The sequence below is a fragment of the Miniopterus natalensis genome, chromosome 5, assembly GCF_054644295.1.
Source record: "Miniopterus natalensis isolate mMinNat1 chromosome 5, mMinNat1.hap1, whole genome shotgun sequence".
NCBI classification, from domain to species: domain Eukaryota; kingdom Metazoa; phylum Chordata; class Mammalia; order Chiroptera; family Miniopteridae; genus Miniopterus; species Miniopterus natalensis.
This window is the reverse complement of record NC_142085.1, coordinates 86,974,962-86,993,931: the sequence shown is the minus strand read 5'-3', so window position 1 is coordinate 86,993,931 and position 18,970 is coordinate 86,974,962. Positions and strand designations below refer to the sequence as shown.

General features: G+C 42.8%; 2 protein-coding genes and 1 pseudogene across 4 annotated transcripts in view; 1 reads left to right on the top strand and 2 right to left on the bottom strand.

Annotated features, from left to right (window-relative positions):
- The window catches only part of SERAC1 (serine active site containing 1), a 36,932-nt gene extending 27,251 nt beyond the window's left edge, over window positions 1–9,681 (top strand). For both annotated transcript variants that reach the window (XM_016200691.2, XM_016200690.2), the window contains 6 exons: window positions 427–568; window positions 1,548–1,642; window positions 2,707–2,804; window positions 3,568–3,750; window positions 4,949–5,092; window positions 6,668–9,681. In XM_016200691.2, coding sequence (XP_016056177.2) covers window positions 427–568; window positions 1,548–1,642; window positions 2,707–2,804; window positions 3,568–3,750; window positions 4,949–5,092; window positions 6,668–6,804 — 799 coding nt within the window. In that variant the 3' untranslated portion in view covers window positions 6,805–9,681. The remainder of the gene's footprint in view (window positions 1–426; window positions 569–1,547; window positions 1,643–2,706; window positions 2,805–3,567; window positions 3,751–4,948; window positions 5,093–6,667) is intronic.
- A 4,649-nt stretch (window positions 9,682–14,330) lies between these two features.
- On the bottom strand, window positions 14,331–18,792 carry LOC148093155 (polyphosphatidylinositol phosphatase SYNJ2 pseudogene; annotated as a pseudogene). Its single transcript, XR_015714589.1, has 2 exons — window positions 18,704–18,792; window positions 14,331–17,855 (listed from the first exon to the last, which is right to left on the bottom strand). The product of XR_015714589.1 is annotated as a polyphosphatidylinositol phosphatase SYNJ2 pseudogene (transcript).
- SYNJ2 (synaptojanin 2) overlaps window positions 18,731–18,970 on the bottom strand; it is a 70,402-nt gene continuing 70,162 nt past the window's right edge. Inside the window, exon 27 of the mRNA XM_087817713.1 lies at window positions 18,731–18,853. Within this exon, the coding sequence (XP_087673839.1) occupies window positions 18,731–18,853 (123 nt within the window). The remainder of the gene's footprint in view (window positions 18,854–18,970) is intronic.

Below are 18,970 nucleotides of genomic sequence, written 5' to 3'. Positions count from 1 at the left end.
CTGATAAACATTATCCTTGGTAAATTTTTGAAAATCTTTTATACATGCTGTCTTAGAACCTACACTAGCATATTCTTATTTAATTTTTTAAATACTTTATTAGTTTGTGGGACAGTCTCATGGAATTCTTTGGAGGGCAGTCTGACATCTGCTGCTTCTCTGGTCACTGAACTCATTGCAGTTGCTTTTGGTTGGTCCACCTGCTAGATGTGTCTCCGTTTCTGTAGAGCAGTGAGCACGCTCCATGCGTCTTTGCAGAAACCCCCTGTAGGGTTGGTTCTTCGGGGAAGCCACGCTCCTGACGCTTGCCTTCACATTATTTTATGTCATGTAACCCTAAGCACCATCCACAGAGAGTGCTATGTAGATTCTCACCAGAACAATAATGCGCTCTTTCTGCTTCTCCTTTAAACTCTCCCCCACCAGTCAGCCCCTTAAAGCAGATGTCCTTTTTATTCATGGCCTTTTGGGAGCAGCATTCAAAACGTGGCGCCAGCAGGACTATGACCAGGCTCCAGCTGAAAAGGCTTCAGGGGATGGAACCAGGTACACAACATGCTGGCCCAAGGTAAGGACACGGCTGGCTGGTATTTACCAGGACATACTGCAGGTCGCTGGCTGTGGGGCCCTCATTGTGACTTGCTTTTCTATTTTTACTGGGATGCTTCTCCATGCAGTGTTTCTTTCCCTTGGGGACACCAGTTGGTATGCTACATGAACAGCTGGGCTTATCACCTGTGCTGTGTAATTTAGGGCACAGTGTGTGACTCTAAAAGAATATTCCAGTAACTAAAAACGGGGGCAAGGTAATCATTCACTTCCATTAAAAATATACTATAACACATAATATATTACAGTCATGGCAGTTGGCCAATTCTCTGATTTTAATAATTATAAAGAGAGACTTTGAAGAAGTCATTCTGTGGATTTCTTTGACATTTTTTCCAAAGAGCCTTGACTTTGAGATGAAGTCACTGAATGGAAGTGATCAAAAGCTGAGTGAAACTGATGCTGTAAATAATGTGGAAATAGTTCCCAGGGCTTTGTTCCGCTGCTGCTCATGCACCGTCACCAAGGCTCGTCAAGCAGAGAGAAGGGTTTTGACTCTGGTGATACTGAAGTGTGGGGATGATGGCAGAGCCCAGGTCCAGAGATAGGACTTGACTAATTAGTATCTCTGAGTGCTCAGGGCGAGTCTCACCAGCAGAACATACTGTCTGTCCTGAGATCACAGCTTCCTACTAAATGCTTTGAAAAAGCCAATTCGATCTAAACTCAAAAACAGGCCTTGCTTCTGGCAGGAGCTGATTAAAACAGACTATTCTCTGGACACCGGCACTGGCCTTACTCTATAGATACTGATGCCACCTTGTGACCAGAGACATGAAAAGATAAAATGCTAGACTTGTTTTTCTGGTCACCTTTACACTTTGTTCCAATGTGGTATTAGTCAGTATTAGTCCTTTAGTTATGAATTTCTATTACTAGGAAGTAGTTGGGGCAGTGGAAATTCATATATGCTCTCTTGTACCTTTTATTTTACATAGACGTGGTTAGCAGGAGACTGTCCCGCTCTCCGGATTATATCTGTGGAGTACGACACTAGCCTTAGCGACTGGAGAGCGAGGTGCCCCACAGAAAGGTAATGGGAAGCTTTGGAAGGGCAAGGGCCCAGGCCACAGGTGGGCCCTCTGGGATGGAGATAGGATTTTCTTATGAAAAACTAACACAACCTTTTTTCTCTTTGTTCTAGAAGGAGTTAGCTATATAAATTAGATAGTGTCAGTGTTGGGCTCCTAACATGGTTCACTTACAACTATTCTAATAGGAACGACCATGGATCCCATAGCAAAGCCTCCTTTACTCCTAGAAGTAAACGTTGTGCTTTTGGCTTTTGCACAGTCATACTGGCTAAAGGAAGCAAAGAAAATGTTGAGCAATATAGGCTCATGTCACGTGTATGTCACCTGTGCTACTGTATGTACAGGAAGGGCCCATGACTTCTGGGCTTAGGACCTAGACTGTAGCCAGTTCTCCTTTGGCTGCTGTGCAATCTCAGACAAGCCCTTTATTTGCCTGGGGAGCTTTGGTCTACAAATTGAGGGAGTCTGCCTGAATAAGTGGGTTCTGAATGGCCCCCACCTGGGTGCCAGGGGAAGGGTGCCAAGGGCCAACAGACTAGACCGGCTCCCTCCCCATCTCACCCAGAGGAACTATGACAAGCTTTTATTTTGAAGAAAGATTCTACAGGGAAACAGTTTGAAACTACCAGACCAGATAGTTGTGAAGTTCTATTTTGAAAATTGCTTATTTTGAGTTCTCTCATTCTAATAGCTTTCTGGTATTTCTAAGTAACAAACCAAAATAGTGTTTTCAGCAGAAAGGACACAGGTTCTAAGTGGTGGGGGCAGTTGGTGTGAGACCTAACTTTGACCTGTGAATATTGCCAGACACATATTAGATGCTTGTTTAGTAAATGAATGGCCTGTTTTGGGCTTAGATATTCCCAGTTATGCCAGTGTGACTAAATTAGAAATAGGGACAGCAGTTGCAGGAATTGAGCAGAGAGAATAGGGGTATTCCTGACTGCAGATGTAGCACGTAGCATCAGTCCAATGAACAAATGTTTTCGCCTTAAACTTTGGAAAGCAAAATTTGGGGAGATCAATACCCCCTCATCATGCCTGCTGTTTTCATTTTGTTCAGAAAGTCCATTGCATTCAGGAGCAACGAACTTCTTCAGAAGCTCCGAGCTGCTGGTGTTGGGGACAGGCCAATGATTTGGGTGTCACACAGCATGGGAGGTAAGTGTGTGCCCACGGCCACAGCCCCTCCATGCCTGCTTACCCCAGCCCTGTAGGTGTCCACTCTGGGGTTCCAATGCTTGCTTGCTAAGGGACATCTGCTCCTCCCAGCCCTCTCCCTGATCCAGTTGTAAATTTTCACCATCCACTGCCTAGTTTACTTGCTGAAATGCTCAGGATTGCTGATTCCAGGCATTCAGCTGAGAGGAAGGCAGATGTGGCCTTTTGTGTCCTCAGCGAGCCAGTGTCATCATCTGTGTGACCTTTGTGTATCACTGCTGGCTCCCAGCCCAGTGGGGACAACAGAAAGTGCCTTTCTAGGTGCATTTTCCTATGGAAGCTTGTTTTGCCCGGAGGGTCGGCTTTATGGACTATTGTGGTGTGTTTTTGGAGTATTAGTACCATCCTAAGGGAGGGGCCATCGGTGGCTGCTGTGGACAGTACAGGGAGACTGGCAGCTGCATTGTCGCTTCATTGATGGACATGCAGCATAGCACTCTTGTGGGACAGTGCAGCCTGGGCTACAAATGAGTTTCTAGAATCTCACTTGTTTGTAGGTAAGATCCTGATCCAGAGGATCAGGAGTATTATCCAGTGTTGATATTTTAAGGCCCTGTTTATTGGACTACAGAGAATTATCACTTAAACTTTTTAAAGAAAGCATCTCTTTTTCTGTATTTCTTGTTTTGCCTTTTTGGGGTTTTAAGAACAATGGAGGGAAGGAAAATAGCTTCTGCATTGTTTTTTTCTTCTCTGTGGCTAGGTCTTCTTGTAAAAAAGATGCTGTTGGAAGCCTCGCAGAAGCCAGAAATGAGTACTGTGATAAACAACACCAGAGGGATAATCTTCTACAGTGTGCCCCATCACGGCTCCCATCTGGCGGACTACTCTGTCAACGTGCGCTACCTGCTGTTCCCCTCTTTGGAAGTCAAAGAACTCAGCAAGGGTAACTCTTACATTCCGTCACGAGGGAAACTGGGATGGCAGGAACATCAGTTACCCAGGAGGGGGAAGACAGACAGTTTCCAACCTATTGTCTCGCTTTATTATTTGTATGTGAATTGTGTTTAGACTGTGATGGAAAATTTTTAGTTTGGCTTTGATTTTTCTTTGATACTTTCCCTTTTTTGTCTTAAGCCATTATTTGTTCAAATATAACAAGTTTAATAGTATGTGAAATATTTAAAGTTTTTAAAGTTATGTAATATTTTGCTTTAAGTATAATTCCAAATTGCCAATTAATTACTTTTTTCTGAGTTTGGAAAATCACCAGCTGTTAGAATATGCACAGGCTTTGAAGACTCACCATATTAACTATAAAGCATTATATATAGGGTGGGGCAGAAGTGGGTTTACAGTGGTTCATGTGGGAAAATAATAATTAAATCATATGAGAATAAACTGTGTTTTGCGTAGTCACAGCTGTAATCCTACTTCCCCCCCTTGTTTGTTTTAATTAATAAGCATTAATTCCATTTTCTGGAATACCTGCTGATCAGAATTCAGAGCCCTTGGCTTGAGCTTGAATATGCCAGACATCTTTTTATTCATATTTTCTCTCACCTTTATGGAGAGAGTTATTTGACTGTCTTCTAAACCTTTTGTTGAATTTTATTTTTTGCAGTCAAATTGTATTTTCCATAAGCTCTTCCTTGTCCTTTGATCCGTCATCTTTTGACATCATTCTAAAGATACAAATTAGTGGATTTTTTTAAAGTTCCTGTTTCTGCCCCTGCAGGTTTTTGTTGGCTCCTCAGGTCGTCTCTCTTAGGTTGTCGGCTTTCCTCTAGTATCCATGCTTCCTGGGTGCCCTTCCTACTGGAGGCTGAGGGACTCTGACTGTGGCCAGGCTCTGGTGATGGAAGCTGTGCTGTAGGGTGGGGGTGGGTGCCAGCCAGCACACAGGGGACCCCCAACAAATTGCCTGGGGACTGCTTCCTGCTAGCCCAAGACATGGGAGATCTCTGTTCTGTGTTGGTTTTAGCCCTCTACTCTCAGCTTAAGGGCTCCTTAGGAAGGAGAGAAAATTAACGAGCCACCATCCGAATTAGAACCCTGATTTTCTCTCTAAATTTGGAAGGTGAATATATTTTATTGTGAATTAGATAAACAATTTGTCACAGTCTTGTTCTCTGTAATTACAGATTCTCCTGCACTTAAGGTCCTACAGGATGACTTTCTGAAGTTTGCCAAAGACAGAAACTTCCAGGTGCTGAATTTTGTGGAAACACAACCAACCTCCATTGGTAGCATGATCAAACTGCACGTGGTGCCCGTGGAATCAGCAGGTACTCCCTCTGTAGAAACTTGTTGACCATTAGCTGCCTAGTTGGTCATACCCAGCATTTAATTATAAACGTCAACTTTTATATTTAGCCTCTTAGTTTTAGGAAGATCTAGATTCTAATTCTGTTATTCTTTTCAGCCATAGATTAAAATTTCTCAGTAAATGTACAACCTCGGTTTTACCCCTCCCCTCCCCTCATTTAATTGATGAGTGGCAGAGGTTAGTTGGCTACCTCTGAATTAGCCATCGACAGTGAACTCTGTTGCATTAAGGTAAGAACATGAAACCCTTCTATTAGCTGGACTGAAAGGGGCGTTGCATTTAAAAGACTGACAACTGCATGCAGAAACCTTAAAAAAGGGAGTGAGAGATATATGAGGAATATTCAAGCAACAAAAAGTTTTGATGGAAAAAAGTGTTACAAGTACAGTTTCTTTATGATCCTGATGTTGAGGGAAATGACCTGTACCTGCTACTATAGTGTATTATACTGTGTCATAGGCTGTTTGAGAGTAGGGCCCAGATCTTAGTTCTCTTTGTAGTTTCCTTTATTACTCAGCTTGATAGGTAACCCGCACCTGTCACTCCCTGGAGCTCTTCAACTTGGCTGTCAGACCCTTTTCTGATCACCCCTGAAGCTGGCTTAGGTACTATCCTGGGAGCCCTCAATGCTCCCTGTAGCCAGGGACAGTGTGTTGCTGGAGCACTTGCCAGATGGTTCTTTGGTTTGCATAACAAGTTTTGTTATCTAAATAAAATGAAAAAGACTTAATACTCTAGTGAAACCTAAAGATGGTATACCTCCAAGTAATATGCCGTAGGGTGGGGAGTTACTATTTAGTAGTTGAAAAACTTAAAGAAGGAACAGCTGCAGGGCGTTAAAAAAAGGATTTTTGGAAGCTTAAAGTAAAAGCAAAGTTAATATTGTGGATTAACTGCTTGTAGTGACGTAGCCTCGACATAGTTCTGGCTACACTTCCTCCGTGTCACTGGGAAGCTTGTCTTCCTTCCCCACCACCGGCAGTCCTCACCTAGTACTTGTCGTCACTTCCGTCCAGGTGGACTTCATAGGCTCAGCCAGGTCTCTCAAGCACTAAGTCACCCTCTCCCCTTGGTGAGTGACCATGGGGTTTGGGTATAGATAGAATGGACCCAATGTGAGATGGTCCCATTCTTTTTATCAGGACAAGGGAGCTCATTATCAAAGTTTATAATGTAAACTCTAGAAAAAGAAGTGGTTAAAAGAAGTATGGAGTGATTTATAATAACCTGCAAGTGTATAAAGGTTTGGAAGATGCAATGCTCAGGCTCTATTCACTACTAAGTTAGGAAGTAGCTGGAACACAAACGAAGACTTTACGAAAAGCAAAAGCTATAATTACACCTGCTGAGAGTCCCTCCTGGCAGATTAATCAAATGCAGTTTAGCTGCAGTGAAGCTTCCAGCTGCCCTGTCTCTTTAAGAGTCCCTGTCACAACCAGATTAACATTTAGAACTATGGACTTGGCCTCTCGGTGCTGACGGGGAGAAGCTGACAGTTTTACTTAGATCTTGTTGACATTTGTTTTCTCTTCAGATTTAGGCATTGGAGACCTAATTCCTGTGGATGTCGACCACTTGAACATTTGTAAGCCAAAGGAAAAGGGTGCTTTTTTGTACCAACGTACCTTACAATTCATCCGTGAAGCTTTAGCCAGAGACCTTGAAAACTGACCACTATCTTCCATTTTTCATGTGAACGCAGTGCAAGAAATTTGATGTTCTTTGTGTGAGCAGTCGTGCAGCAGTCGCTATGGCGTCAGCGTGGTGTGGAGCATGTTGCCGGCAACAGAATACCCTGTAGGCACAGAGAGGTGGCAGTCGGAATGACGGGCTAGACGGGGCTTTTGATTTCAAGGAATTCCACGCGTGCCAGTGTATGTTTTGCAGTGTTGTCCCTGGTGAGCAAGCTTCTATGGGTAGAGAATGCCTTTTGTCACCTGTGACTGTCTATGGCTTATGCTGGAGGAACACTGATGGCTTCTGAAGGGATAGCAAATCGCCAGCTTACCATAGCAGTGCCCTTGGGAGAGTGCCTAGAATGGACCGGAGAGTGACCTAGAACATAAAAGGTTCTGTTTTTGTTTTGGGTTTCCATGTGCTGTAAATTTTTACTGACATGTAAGTATAAACCTTTGTCTAACATGAACTTTGTTAGACCTGTTGTCATCCATGGGTCAGTTCCTTGTAAGTTTTTATTTTCATATGGCCGAGAACAAATATTTCTCTTTTTAAAAAAAATCTAGCTTGCAGTAATTCTTTCCAGACATTAGCTACCTATACTTGGAATTTTTCCCAGATAAAGTAGCTAATCCATTATTGACCAGTGTGAATAAAACTATTCTGAGCCATTATATAGATTAGCAATACTTAGTATCAGTATTCTCAGATTCTCTTTAGGCTAAAAAAAATATACCTTTCTCTCTGCTCATCTGACCTCCAGCATGTGAAAAATGGGAAATCATTTTGACTTTTTCTAAATAATAGCATTATTGAGGTATAATTCCCATTTCATAAAATTCACCCTTTTAAATCGAGTTTGTTGATTTTTAGTATACTTAAGAGTTGTGCAATCACCCCCACTCATTTCAGAACATTTTCTCATCCCCCCAAATTACCCCATGACCATGAGCAGTCACTCCTTACTTTTTCTACCCCGGCCCTGGCAAACACTATCTACTTGGTCTCTATGGATTTGCCTGTTTTTAATTTTTCATATAAATGGATTCATACAGTACGTGCCCTTCTGTGTCTGGCTTCTTTCTCTTAGCATGTTTTCAAGGTTCATCCATGAGACGGCATGTGTCAGTACTTCATTCCTTTTTATGGCCAAGTAATATTCCATTGTCTGGATATACCACACTTATTTTTTCATTCATCAGGAGATGGATGTTTAGATTCCAATTTTTTGGCTATTATGCTGCTGTGAACATTCATTACATTTTTTGGTGTGGATGTTTTCCATTCTCTTGAGTATGTACTAGGAATGGGATTACTGGGTCATATTAAGCTTATATATACTATTTAGAAGACAATGGACATTGTAGAATGGGATAGTCAAAGTTAAAACTGGAGTACAGAATCTGGCAATAAACTGAAGTCAACAGTAAGCCACAACCTAACAAGTGACTTAACCACTTGTGTTATGTAGATGTGATGGTTAGCCTACAACAGTAAGTAGCAACAGTAGCGCTAACTAACGGGGTGACATGGGGAGAAAGGTGTTTGGTTCATTTTTTTTTTCTGTTCTCCAGGAACCGTGGCACATAAACCATGGTTGAAACAATTGTTCATTAACTTAGAGTAATGCAATGAAACCCTACTCCTTAAAATCTCAGTATAGCTTTTATAGCTGTGCTTGAAAGATAAGGTCCGGGAGAGAGATACAATGTAGTACTAAATTACTATAGTTTTTCAGGCAGGTCACTTAACATTTCTTTTTATTCTGCCTATGAAATGGATATAATGTACACAGTTTCACTTTATCAGTTTTGTGAGATTTAAGGCAGTAATGTTTTTAAAATAACGATTGCCCGAAAAACACTTTAAGAACACAAAGTATGAAAACACATGTAGTTGAAGTAGCTTCAGACTTAGACCATCAATAAAATGGTTCTCCGAGTTTAATCAGCTTGGTTTAAATACCCTTTCTGAAAAAAGTTCAAATGAAGCTTTATCTTGCCTTTCCCCTCATGTGAAAAGTCACTTTGAAATGATCTTGTTTAAGAAGGAAGTAAAAAGCCCAGCCGGGGCGTGGTTCAGCTGTTGAGCGTCGACCTAGGATCCAGGTTCCATTCCCATCAGGGCACATGCCCAGGTTGTGGGCTCGATCTCCAGCAGGGGGCGTGCAGGAGGCAGCCGGTCAATGACTCTCATCATTGATGTTTCTATGTCTCTCCCTCTCCCTTCCTCTCTCTGAAATCAATAAAGATATAAAGTAAAACAAATAAATAAAGTTTAAAAAAAAGTAAACTGTATAGGTATTACAGAATAAACTACTGCAAGCAAGCTGTAAATAAAGCAGCCTGAAAATGGAGTCAGCTATCCCTACTTAACCTATTATTTTCTTTCTTATCATGTACCCCAAACCTAAGAGATTACATAGTTAACCCCAAGTTTCAAGGGCACCGAGTCCCCTTTACCCTAGTGTTTAAATCAGAGGTCACCACAGAAAGAGACTTCAAAAAGGAGGGTCATGATACCTCTCTGGACAGCATCTTGGCTGTTCACCCAAGGTCACACCGGCAGTGGAAGGTGGTGGAGAATGCAGGCCTCTGCTCAGTGAGAGCGAGGGTGTTGGGCACCAGCTTTTATTTCCTACTGAGAAAAACAGTACAGTAATAAAGTGATGTGTATGGTTTTTTTTTTTAAACTTGGTTCATAATTCACAAATTCTGATTCCTAAAATTTGAGTTTCAGGCATAGCTTTCTGAATTTTCATCCCTTTGTAATATCAAGTACGTGTATGATTTTGTTTTTATTGACATTTGGTAAAAAAATTATGTCCATGAAAAAAATTTAAACATGTTCAATAAATGTCACTTTAAAGTACTTACTCTAGCTGATTGTGCCCTTATCTTGGATGTTAAACACTCCCAATAGCTAATCACTTAAAATCAAAAATTTGTTTATGAAAAGTGACATTTATTATGAATTACCTTAATAGACCAGAAGACATAAATCAGTTTAATATCTAAGAAATTTTCAAGTTTAGAACAAGCCATTCTTGTAAAAATTCCACTTCTTAATCTGCATTCAGCTTGGCCTTGGAGTTTAGAAACAGCCCATGGAGTTCAGTACCTGGCCCCAGATTGTGGAAACACTAAGCTTACTAGAACCTTTTGCTTTCTGGTTTAGTCCTAACTTCATTTCTGGATGGTAAAGCTAACATATAATGAACGTCAGATGAGCCCAGATTCCTTGGCCCATTGAGTGCCATGATGTGAATGCATTCTCCAGGCGTAAATGGTTTTTGTCATACATACATCTATAATTTAGATTTCAGAATATTTTAACATCTGTGATGATTAGATTTAAACATTGTAAAGAGTTCTGGTCCAAGGTGGTGACATAGGAGGCTCCTGAACTCACCTGTTCCCATGGACACCAAACGTACAGCTACACATGGATCAGTTCCCTCTGAAAGAAATTCAGAAACTAGCTGAGCAACTCTACATACTGAGTGAATGAGAAAATGCCCAAATCACACTGGGTGGCAAAGGCTGAGACAGACCTTCACCATGAACCCATCTCCAGCACTGAGGCGCAGCTGAGGGAACAGCTCAGCTCCCCGAGGGAAGAAGGGTTTGGACCCAGCATCTACCGCCCACCTAAGACTTCCACCCAAAGGATGGACCTCTTCTCACAAACTTGCGTACTGATTAAATGCAGGCATAGAAGGGAAAAGGGGAAATACTGGAGTCTGACTCCAGCGCGTTCTCGGGTAAAGGACCACCGTGCTCAAGCCTGGAGCAGCCCGGGAACAATGTTAGTCAGCTCTAGTTCCATCCGCCTAGGGTAATTTTAGGTAAATTAAGTTCAGTACATTATACAATGACATATTACTCATCTAGTATTTTACTACACATTACACAAACATTTCTAGAACAATGGATAATTTCTGGATAGGTTTTGGGTGAATTTTTACCATTTTTTACTTTCTATAATGCTGAGTTTTTGTATTTGGTACACAATTTTCTCTTAAAAAAAGGCTCTATAGAGGTCAAAATCCAAATCAGCCACATTACTCAAGTTACTGCAACATAAGCTAGAGTATACCTTAGATTTCATAGAACAGAGAGAAGCTGAAATGTCAGTGAGGAAGAAATCTTACAAATTGTTACAGACTTCTGCTTTCAGTAAGAGCAGGCTTGATCATTTGGAACAGCCTCCCAGTAAGGACAACCAAAAAATCCGGGTTACATGGTTTTAATTGATCAAAGTGCTGACAAGAAAATAGGGAGTTACCAAAAAAAAAAAAAAAAAAAGAAAAAGCAAGAAACCAGAGACCTGCAGTCAAAACTACTTTTGCCTGAAGCAGGGATGCCACTACCATATCCCGCAGCCCCTCTGTGCAGACGGTTACCAAAAAATGCCCCCTATGGTCAGGTCCTTTCTTCCTCCAGCACATGGCCCGCTCACCCCCTTTAGCTGGGTGTCTGTGCAAGGCCCCCCTCTGAGGTCACCTGCAGAGCCAAAAGGAACAACTGAAAAATTGAGCTGTGGTTTTGGCAAATCCCCAGTGTGAGGGGACAGAGGTCAAAGTTCAAGGCTTCCCAGTGGAGTCTGATAATCCCACGTGCTCGTTAAACTGGGACAACAAAGGGCCATATGTACAAAGTAAGGGTGCCCCAGGAGTAGACATCCTGTGTCCAAGATGCCTGCGTCGTTGCCTTCTGGTAAGGACCCTCCTCCTAGTTCAAAGCTGAGGGTTCCTGTGCCCTCACCTGGTGAAGGGATGAGGGATCTCTGTGGAGTCTCTTTTATAAGGACATTAATCCCATCATGACCTGAGTACCTCCTCAAGGCCCTACCCCCTAATACCACCAGCTTTAGGGTTAAGATTCCAACATAGGGAGTCTGTGGAGACACAAAAATTCAAACCATAACACCTTAAGAATAATAGTATATATGTAAAAAGAAAACAAGAGTATATAAATAGTGTATCTGATAACTGATAGCATATTAGGTATATTACAGTAAATTAGAATTTTATGAGAGTTGAGCAAAGCTGCTGATGCAGTTAATAAACAAAAATCTTATAGTTAAGTATATTAGCAAACCAAGCAACTGAATTTTAAAGAAATAATTGTTATATATAATCATGGTATTAAGGTTATAAAAGAAAATGTTATTTAGAGACACATATAAGAAGTATTTAGGAGTCCGGTAATCCTGATAACAGAATTACTTTACAATGTTTCAGTAAAGGAAATAAAGCAAATATAGCAAAATGTTAATTACTATTAAATCCTGGTGATGGATACATGAGGGTTCAAACTATTCCCTCTGATTTCATACATGTTTGAAAATTTTTATAACAAGTTAAAAACTTTGAGAAACGTTAATGAAATCCTTAGATGGAGAAATATACCAGACTCTCCACCATGAAGAGCCACCATTGTGAAGATGCCCGGCCTAGTCCATGCAGCCCGTCGAGAATTCCAGCGGGCTTATCTTTCAAAACGGAACTTCGCAGACTGACTCTAAAATTTACATAGAATTACAGAGGGGTCAAGCACAGCCCAGATACTCTGGAGAAGGGGAACAAGCAGGGAGGTTTGCTTTACCGGGCGGCAAAGTGAAGTGGGACAAGACAATCGGGTGTGGGCGCGGGTGCCCGCGGGGCGGGGACCCGGAGCGGCCGGTGCGGGCTCGGGAAGCCTCCCGCAGGCCCACGCGCTGTGAGCACGGCAGGCACTCGGTGTGCGGAGACCGAGCAGAGGGCACAGCCCGAGCAGCGCTTATTCAACAGCCTGAGGAACCGGTGAGAACGGGGCCCATGGCGCTGCAGCTGGGAGCCTGCACCCCCGGCCTGCCTGCAGAAGGACCCGCACTGCCTACCGAGGAACCGGCGCCTCGGGGCGCTCTCCTCGCCTCTCTCTCGCTCTTGTACCCTATGACGAAAAATCATTGTATTTTAGTGATGAAATCACTTCGAAAATCCATCCTGTGCTTCACCACAGAGTAAACCTTAATAAAATTGAAAACGTAGATGTTTATATACACCTGGGCCATAGTCTCAGGTCATAATCCAATAAAGTTAGGAGTTAACAATTTAAAAATGCCGAACAAACCCCGATTCCTGGAAAATCATGCAGCCTCCCTTGGATCAAAGAGAAAATAAAAGTAAATTACAACTTAGCAATTCATGAAAAGACTATTTCATGCCAAAATTTGTAAGGTGCCGTTAAAGCTATAATCGGGAACATAGGTAGCTTTAAATCTTTATTGTTAAGTAAGAAAGACTAAAAATAATGGAGCCCAGTGCTATTTCCTAATTAAGAAATTAGGAAAAAAACAAAATTAAATAGAAAGTTGAAAAGGCGTGCAAATTAAATAAGGTGGGGTTAATAAAAAGTGTTTTTAAAGCTGACAAAAAAACTTTTAGAAAGCAATAGAAGGTCTATAATAAATACCAATGTTATTTCAAAATCTCAACAAAACTGAATAACCCCTTGAGAAACCTAACTAGAGAAAGTGAGCGCGGTGTTTTGTTATTTAATAGGTGGAGTATAATAACTATTCCTCAGGAAGGTGAGGCTGGGCCCCTGCCCCGCACCACTGACAAACTATATTCCAGGTGCTCTGAAGAGCTTCCATTAGCCCAGGCAAGCCTGCAGTCGAACCACTCTAATGGGTTTATTTAGATCTCTGTTGCCCACGACTATCATCTACAGGATAAAATCCTAAATGTCATTTAAGGTCCTCTGAAGTTCTTTCCCATCAGCTGACATCCTTTCCAGGTACACAGATCCACTTCGCTACTCGTCAAATTCTTCACCCTTTCCTCTCCCAGCTTCCCGCTCCCCTGTCCCCTGCGCTCCCCTGTCCCCTGCTCGCAGTCCCCTCGGTGCTCTCCTCCCTCCGAGTTAGAGGCGATTCTAGGACACAAACAGTCGGCCTGTAACGGCGAGTTTCAAACCTCTCTCTTCCTCTCCAACCAGGTCCCAGGGCTGCGCATCCACATTAAATGACTTCAGAATGGTACTTACTGGTCAGGAAGGACTAGCCATCTTTATTATTTCGAGATTGTCAGTATAGCCTCATTCCTGAAAATCATTAGAGAACATTTTTAATATATATTTCGTGTTAATTAGCCGAAAACAAGCCTTGAAGATTAACTCTCTTCTGTCTCTACGAAGCAATGCATTCAAACCCATCGAGCAGTCTAAGATCTCACAGGTTTGCTCTAAGTTCCTACAGAAAGTGAATTCCAGCCTCTCTCACATCATACAGATATTGTAGCATAAAGTTACAATACATGTTGCCATAATGGTCACTAGTGGCATTATTCAAGTCGTAAATTCTTAGCCAAATAAGTTCTATGCTTTTTCAACTCAGTCTGATAGTTGAAAAAAGAACCAAAACCAGAAACTCAAACAGAGGAATAGCCAGTAGTCACACTTCACCCAGAACAGAAGGCTAGCCAGAAAAGATATCCCAAGGTTCTCTTCATATCTAAAAATAAATACGCCGAATTAAAAAACAAAGACAAAACATTTAATAGGTATTTTTTACAATTTCAGTACAAATGATCACTTCAAATAAACATTACAAGGTTTTTATTAATTGCCGGTCAGTCAATAAATAATTTTTACGGCTTTCCTTTCTGATGAAATCACTTCATTATAAAGAGAATGTTTTAATACATTACTTTGCTTATACTTATACATGCCAGCGGAACTGTATTAAGTGTCTTGAACTTCAACAACTTTAAAACTTTTACAGGAATTGCTTAGGCAGAAGTCCTAATTTCAATCATTTACTGGAACGAATTTTAAAAATAGGCAAGAAGTCAGAGATTAAGATGTAGAAGGGAATATAGTAATTGGATTCATAGAGACTGTGTTGACTTGTAAAAAGTACCCTGCCTAAAACACAGAACTGCAGTGAACTGTAATGTCTTACAGAAAAGTAATGAAATAAACAAGGTCACAGTAAAAAGCCCTGTATGGGGGCATCAAAGAAAAACTAAAAATACAAAAACCACAGAATGAAATCCCCAGGATGGCAGCTGCCCATTATCAAGATTATTCAACTGACTGCTGCTAACCTAGGAAACCTACAACTATTAAGCACTGATTTAAAAAATAAATAAGGCAATTCCAATTGTCTTTTTTTTTAAAAGAGAAAGTTGGTGTGAGAACCTTACATATCAACTCCAAATCCTCTCTATGAGTTGTTCACTAAACTTGAACACTCATGATCAAATAATATTTGTTCAATTCTTCATGCTAAACTACTTGTCATTTTTCTTGTGACCTGCCTCCCAAGGTGAACACGATTCTGTGCATTACTATTTACTGTCGATTCTATTACCCATGCTGCTTGCTACTTGTGTGCCAAGCACCTATCTTAATTGAAATTGTTCTCTGTACCATTTACTGGCTATTGGCTTTCTAGAACAAAGAAGAAACCCGAGAATTAGGCATGTTCCCAGCACTGCAAGCAACTGTTGTGGTACCGACTTCCTTCTGACTGTTGGTGGGTCTGCTTTCAAATTCAGCTCCTTTGGTAGGAAAAGGGGTTAGAGAGTAAAGAGCGTTTGCATTAAGAAATCTTTGCTTCCATTTCCAATTGTACCCTTTGTAGCAATGTGACTGCATGTAAATCATTTAACTTCTCCAAGCCTATTACCCATGCTGCTTGCTTTCTCCCTCTAATGCTTTCAAAGATTAGGCTGTTTACTTGTGTTTGTTAAAGAGGTAAAAATGATATAAAGTACTTACTACAGAAGGTGCCCTAACACCTTGGGTCAGAAACGCCGTCATTTATGACCGGTCAACTCACGCATTCTCTCAATGGGTCAGCAATACCTTTTTCTTTGATCAGTTTTCAGATGAAATGAGACAATGTGGTAGTTTTGTTTTTGTCTTGAGTGCCATATTTAAATAATCTGCAGTGCACCTTGATGATAGTGGTAATGAGAAATAATTCTGAAAGCCCAGAGCTCTGATCAGTAAAAACAGAGTGCTATTCCCTGGGCAAGACAATCCCTGCCATCCTAACCATTAGCATTTAGTGTATGAATTTCCTGGTCACATCAGGGATAACAGATGCATTGCTGTATGGTTCTATGACCTGGAAGACTCCTCCACAGGGCATGTGACACACTGAGATTATGCCAGTGAATTTCTTATTAGCAAAAATATGGTATTCGCTCCAAATGAAACTCCAGGCCTTATAACATTATTTTTAAAATGTTATAGTATGGTGTTGTCTTTCTGAATGATTGGATAGGCAATAAATGCTTTGAGAGACGTATAGGAAAAATGTAGGTAAAAAATAAACTTAACAAACATACAGATAAGCAAACCCAGAAATGCTGCCCTGGGGTTTCTTATATAAAGAGACATGTGGTACTTTCTTTCCTGAAGCTACAGCCGGACAGACCAGGCGAAAGCAGATATTCATCATATTGTAACAATGACGATCAGTATCATGTGTCAGTAGGAGTTCTCATGTTTGTGTTTTTACCAGGTATGGAATATAAGGGAAGAAAAGAATTAACAAGATTTCCTTTAAGGGGGGCTAGAAAGTGTGTAAAAACTGGGGTAAGCAGTACACCAGGGCTCAGGACTGTAGCAGTTATGGGGCATGTCTGAGGATGCAGGAGACTTCAATGGGTTTAAGCTCGGTTTAAGCTAATGGTATATGCTTCAGAACCCAACAAGTGTAGACACCATCTGTGCATGACCAAGGTTAACATACATGTACATAAATAAACCAAGGGCTCACACAAGAGAACGGACGCCCAGTTGCTGAGTTGGCCTAGTTGCTGCTTCTGTCTCTGATTTCTCAAACCTGGTGTTAGTGGGCTAGGTACCAATTTTAATGGTCCCAACTACCTTTTAGTGTGATCCTTACTTTCTGTATCAACCTCCAGGTGGTGCGCAAAAAAAAAAATTATTCCAAATCTGTAAAATACAAACAAAATTTAAAAACACCACATACACACATAAATTGAACCATTTAAAATTCGACGGCAGAGAACTGAGCCATTACCAGCTAACTCCCTTGTCTAAAATGCACACGCCGACTCCTACAGGAGCTTTCCACACCCAAGAGGAAACTCGAAATGCACGAGCCGGGAATAAAGCGTATCTCGGCGGCCGAATAATAACCTTACTGAACATGAGACACAGTGTTGTAAACCACGCGAGGGACAGAAGTGTGCCTTTAAGTAGACGTCTCTTTTGACGGGGGCGGAGGCCATGGGCTTTCCTCTGGAAGGTGATGCCTAAGGGAAGAAGGCACACATGCTGCAAGGGAGTGCTGTCGACGGCTCCCACTCAGTTTTTTGCCAGTGGGTCAAACACCTGCAACACCATCCTCTTGTCCTTGTCACTGATAGTTGCCCAGTGTCCCAAGTCCTTTTGCCTGTGCTCTTGTGGCGGCTCCTCCGCAGCTGAGCCACTGACTTGCAGTGGGGCTGCGTGTGCCCTTCCGAGGTTCCTGGTCCCCGAGTCCAGCGGGTCAGAGCTCTTAGAAAGCCAGGCGTTATTCAACAGGTTAGGGTGGTGGAGAAGGCTCCAGAAGGGGTCCTGACAGTCACCCAGGAGGGAGGCCGCCTCTGGCTTTGGCTCCTTGGGGCCACCAGTCTGGGGGCTCGCTGGCTGTGGAACGAGAGCGCCCCCATCGGGCTCGTAGGCCGGGGGACAGTCGCTGCTGAGGCTGCTGCGGGCGAGGTCCTGGAGGAGCTGACTGTGGGTCTGCAGGACCTGCAGGTGGAAGGCGGCGGGGGCAGACTTCTTCCTCCTCGGGGGCACCTGGGGCACAAGAGGCGAAACCTCCAGAAGGGGTGGCGCAGCCACGGCAGGGGCGTCGTCTGGCGCTGGCTTCCCTACGCTCGGCCTCCTCTCGGCACCTTTCCCAGGCTGAAGCGTTCTTGGTTTGGGAACAGGAGGGACTGTCACCGAAGGAGGGGTTTCCAGGCTTGTTTCCGGGGGCCCGATTGTAAAGTGGACAGTCTCTTGCCCATATTGGTCTTCTGGTGACATGGGCTGAGAAAAGGCACGACAGAGTGTAAGTAAGAAGCCAGCATGGGGGGAGTCGGGAATCAGCATTCAGACAGTGTCAGCCAGGAGCTGAGAGGGGGCTAAGCGCACATTCTAGCAAATTCGAGATTTGAGAATGTCTGGGATGCGGCGATGTGACCAGGTACAGAGAACACAGCAGAAACACGCACATTTATCAAGCAGTACCAGCAGGGCTAGTGAAACATGAATGGAAACTTGAAAACCAGGGCTACAGCGAATAATCTGAGACGGGTTCTCCTTCGCTCCCTTAGGAAACGTGGTCACCCTCTCTCCTTACTGAGAGTGAACCTCTCTGAAACACAGTCTGAGCTTTGATAATCCACACTGAAGTCACTCATGCTCTGGCGTCAGGCTAACTGAAGGACTAACGGAGATACTTGCTCCTTGCATTGTGATGTTTAATTTTACAGACACTTTACTTCCTTGGTTCTAATTCAAAACCATCCCAAAGACTATAGCCGCGCGAGGCGAAAGGAAGCTTTGTACCAAAGCGGCTACCGACAGCTTAGTCACCGACCCTTCAACGTTTCCTTTGGTTCTTTAGAAAACAAACATCAAACACAGCCCCTTCTCCGGCAGCCCCTGGCTGTCGCTCCTGTGCAGCGGGTTGGGAAAATGAACTGGTTTCTGCCCCTGGCTTTTAAGAGAAAAGACAGAGCGAGTACAGGGGGAAAGGAGGAAAATGGCAGATGCAACGAGCCAAAGTGAACAGAGGAGAGAGCAGGCTGGGCATGAACGAGGCACCAGGGCCACGGCTCACACATCCACGGGTGTAAAAGCAGCAGTCATCTGTCATGACAGCAAGAGGTTACCGAGTGTCCGGCACTAGAACACTGAGGTCAAACGGAAGATCCAGATGCCTCTAGAGGTGCCAGTCTTTGGGCTGCTACTGTCCTGACAAATTCATGTCTCTGAAGCAGCAAGCAAGGCTGAGAAGCTTGAGAGCGAGAGCAGAACACAATCTGCAAGAAAAGTGGCAAGAAAAGCGGTGGAACCTCCAGCATCCGAGGCCGACACTGCTCACCTAGGAACTGGTACTGTTCTAATGCAAACAAAATCTGTCCACGCGAAACCTGCAC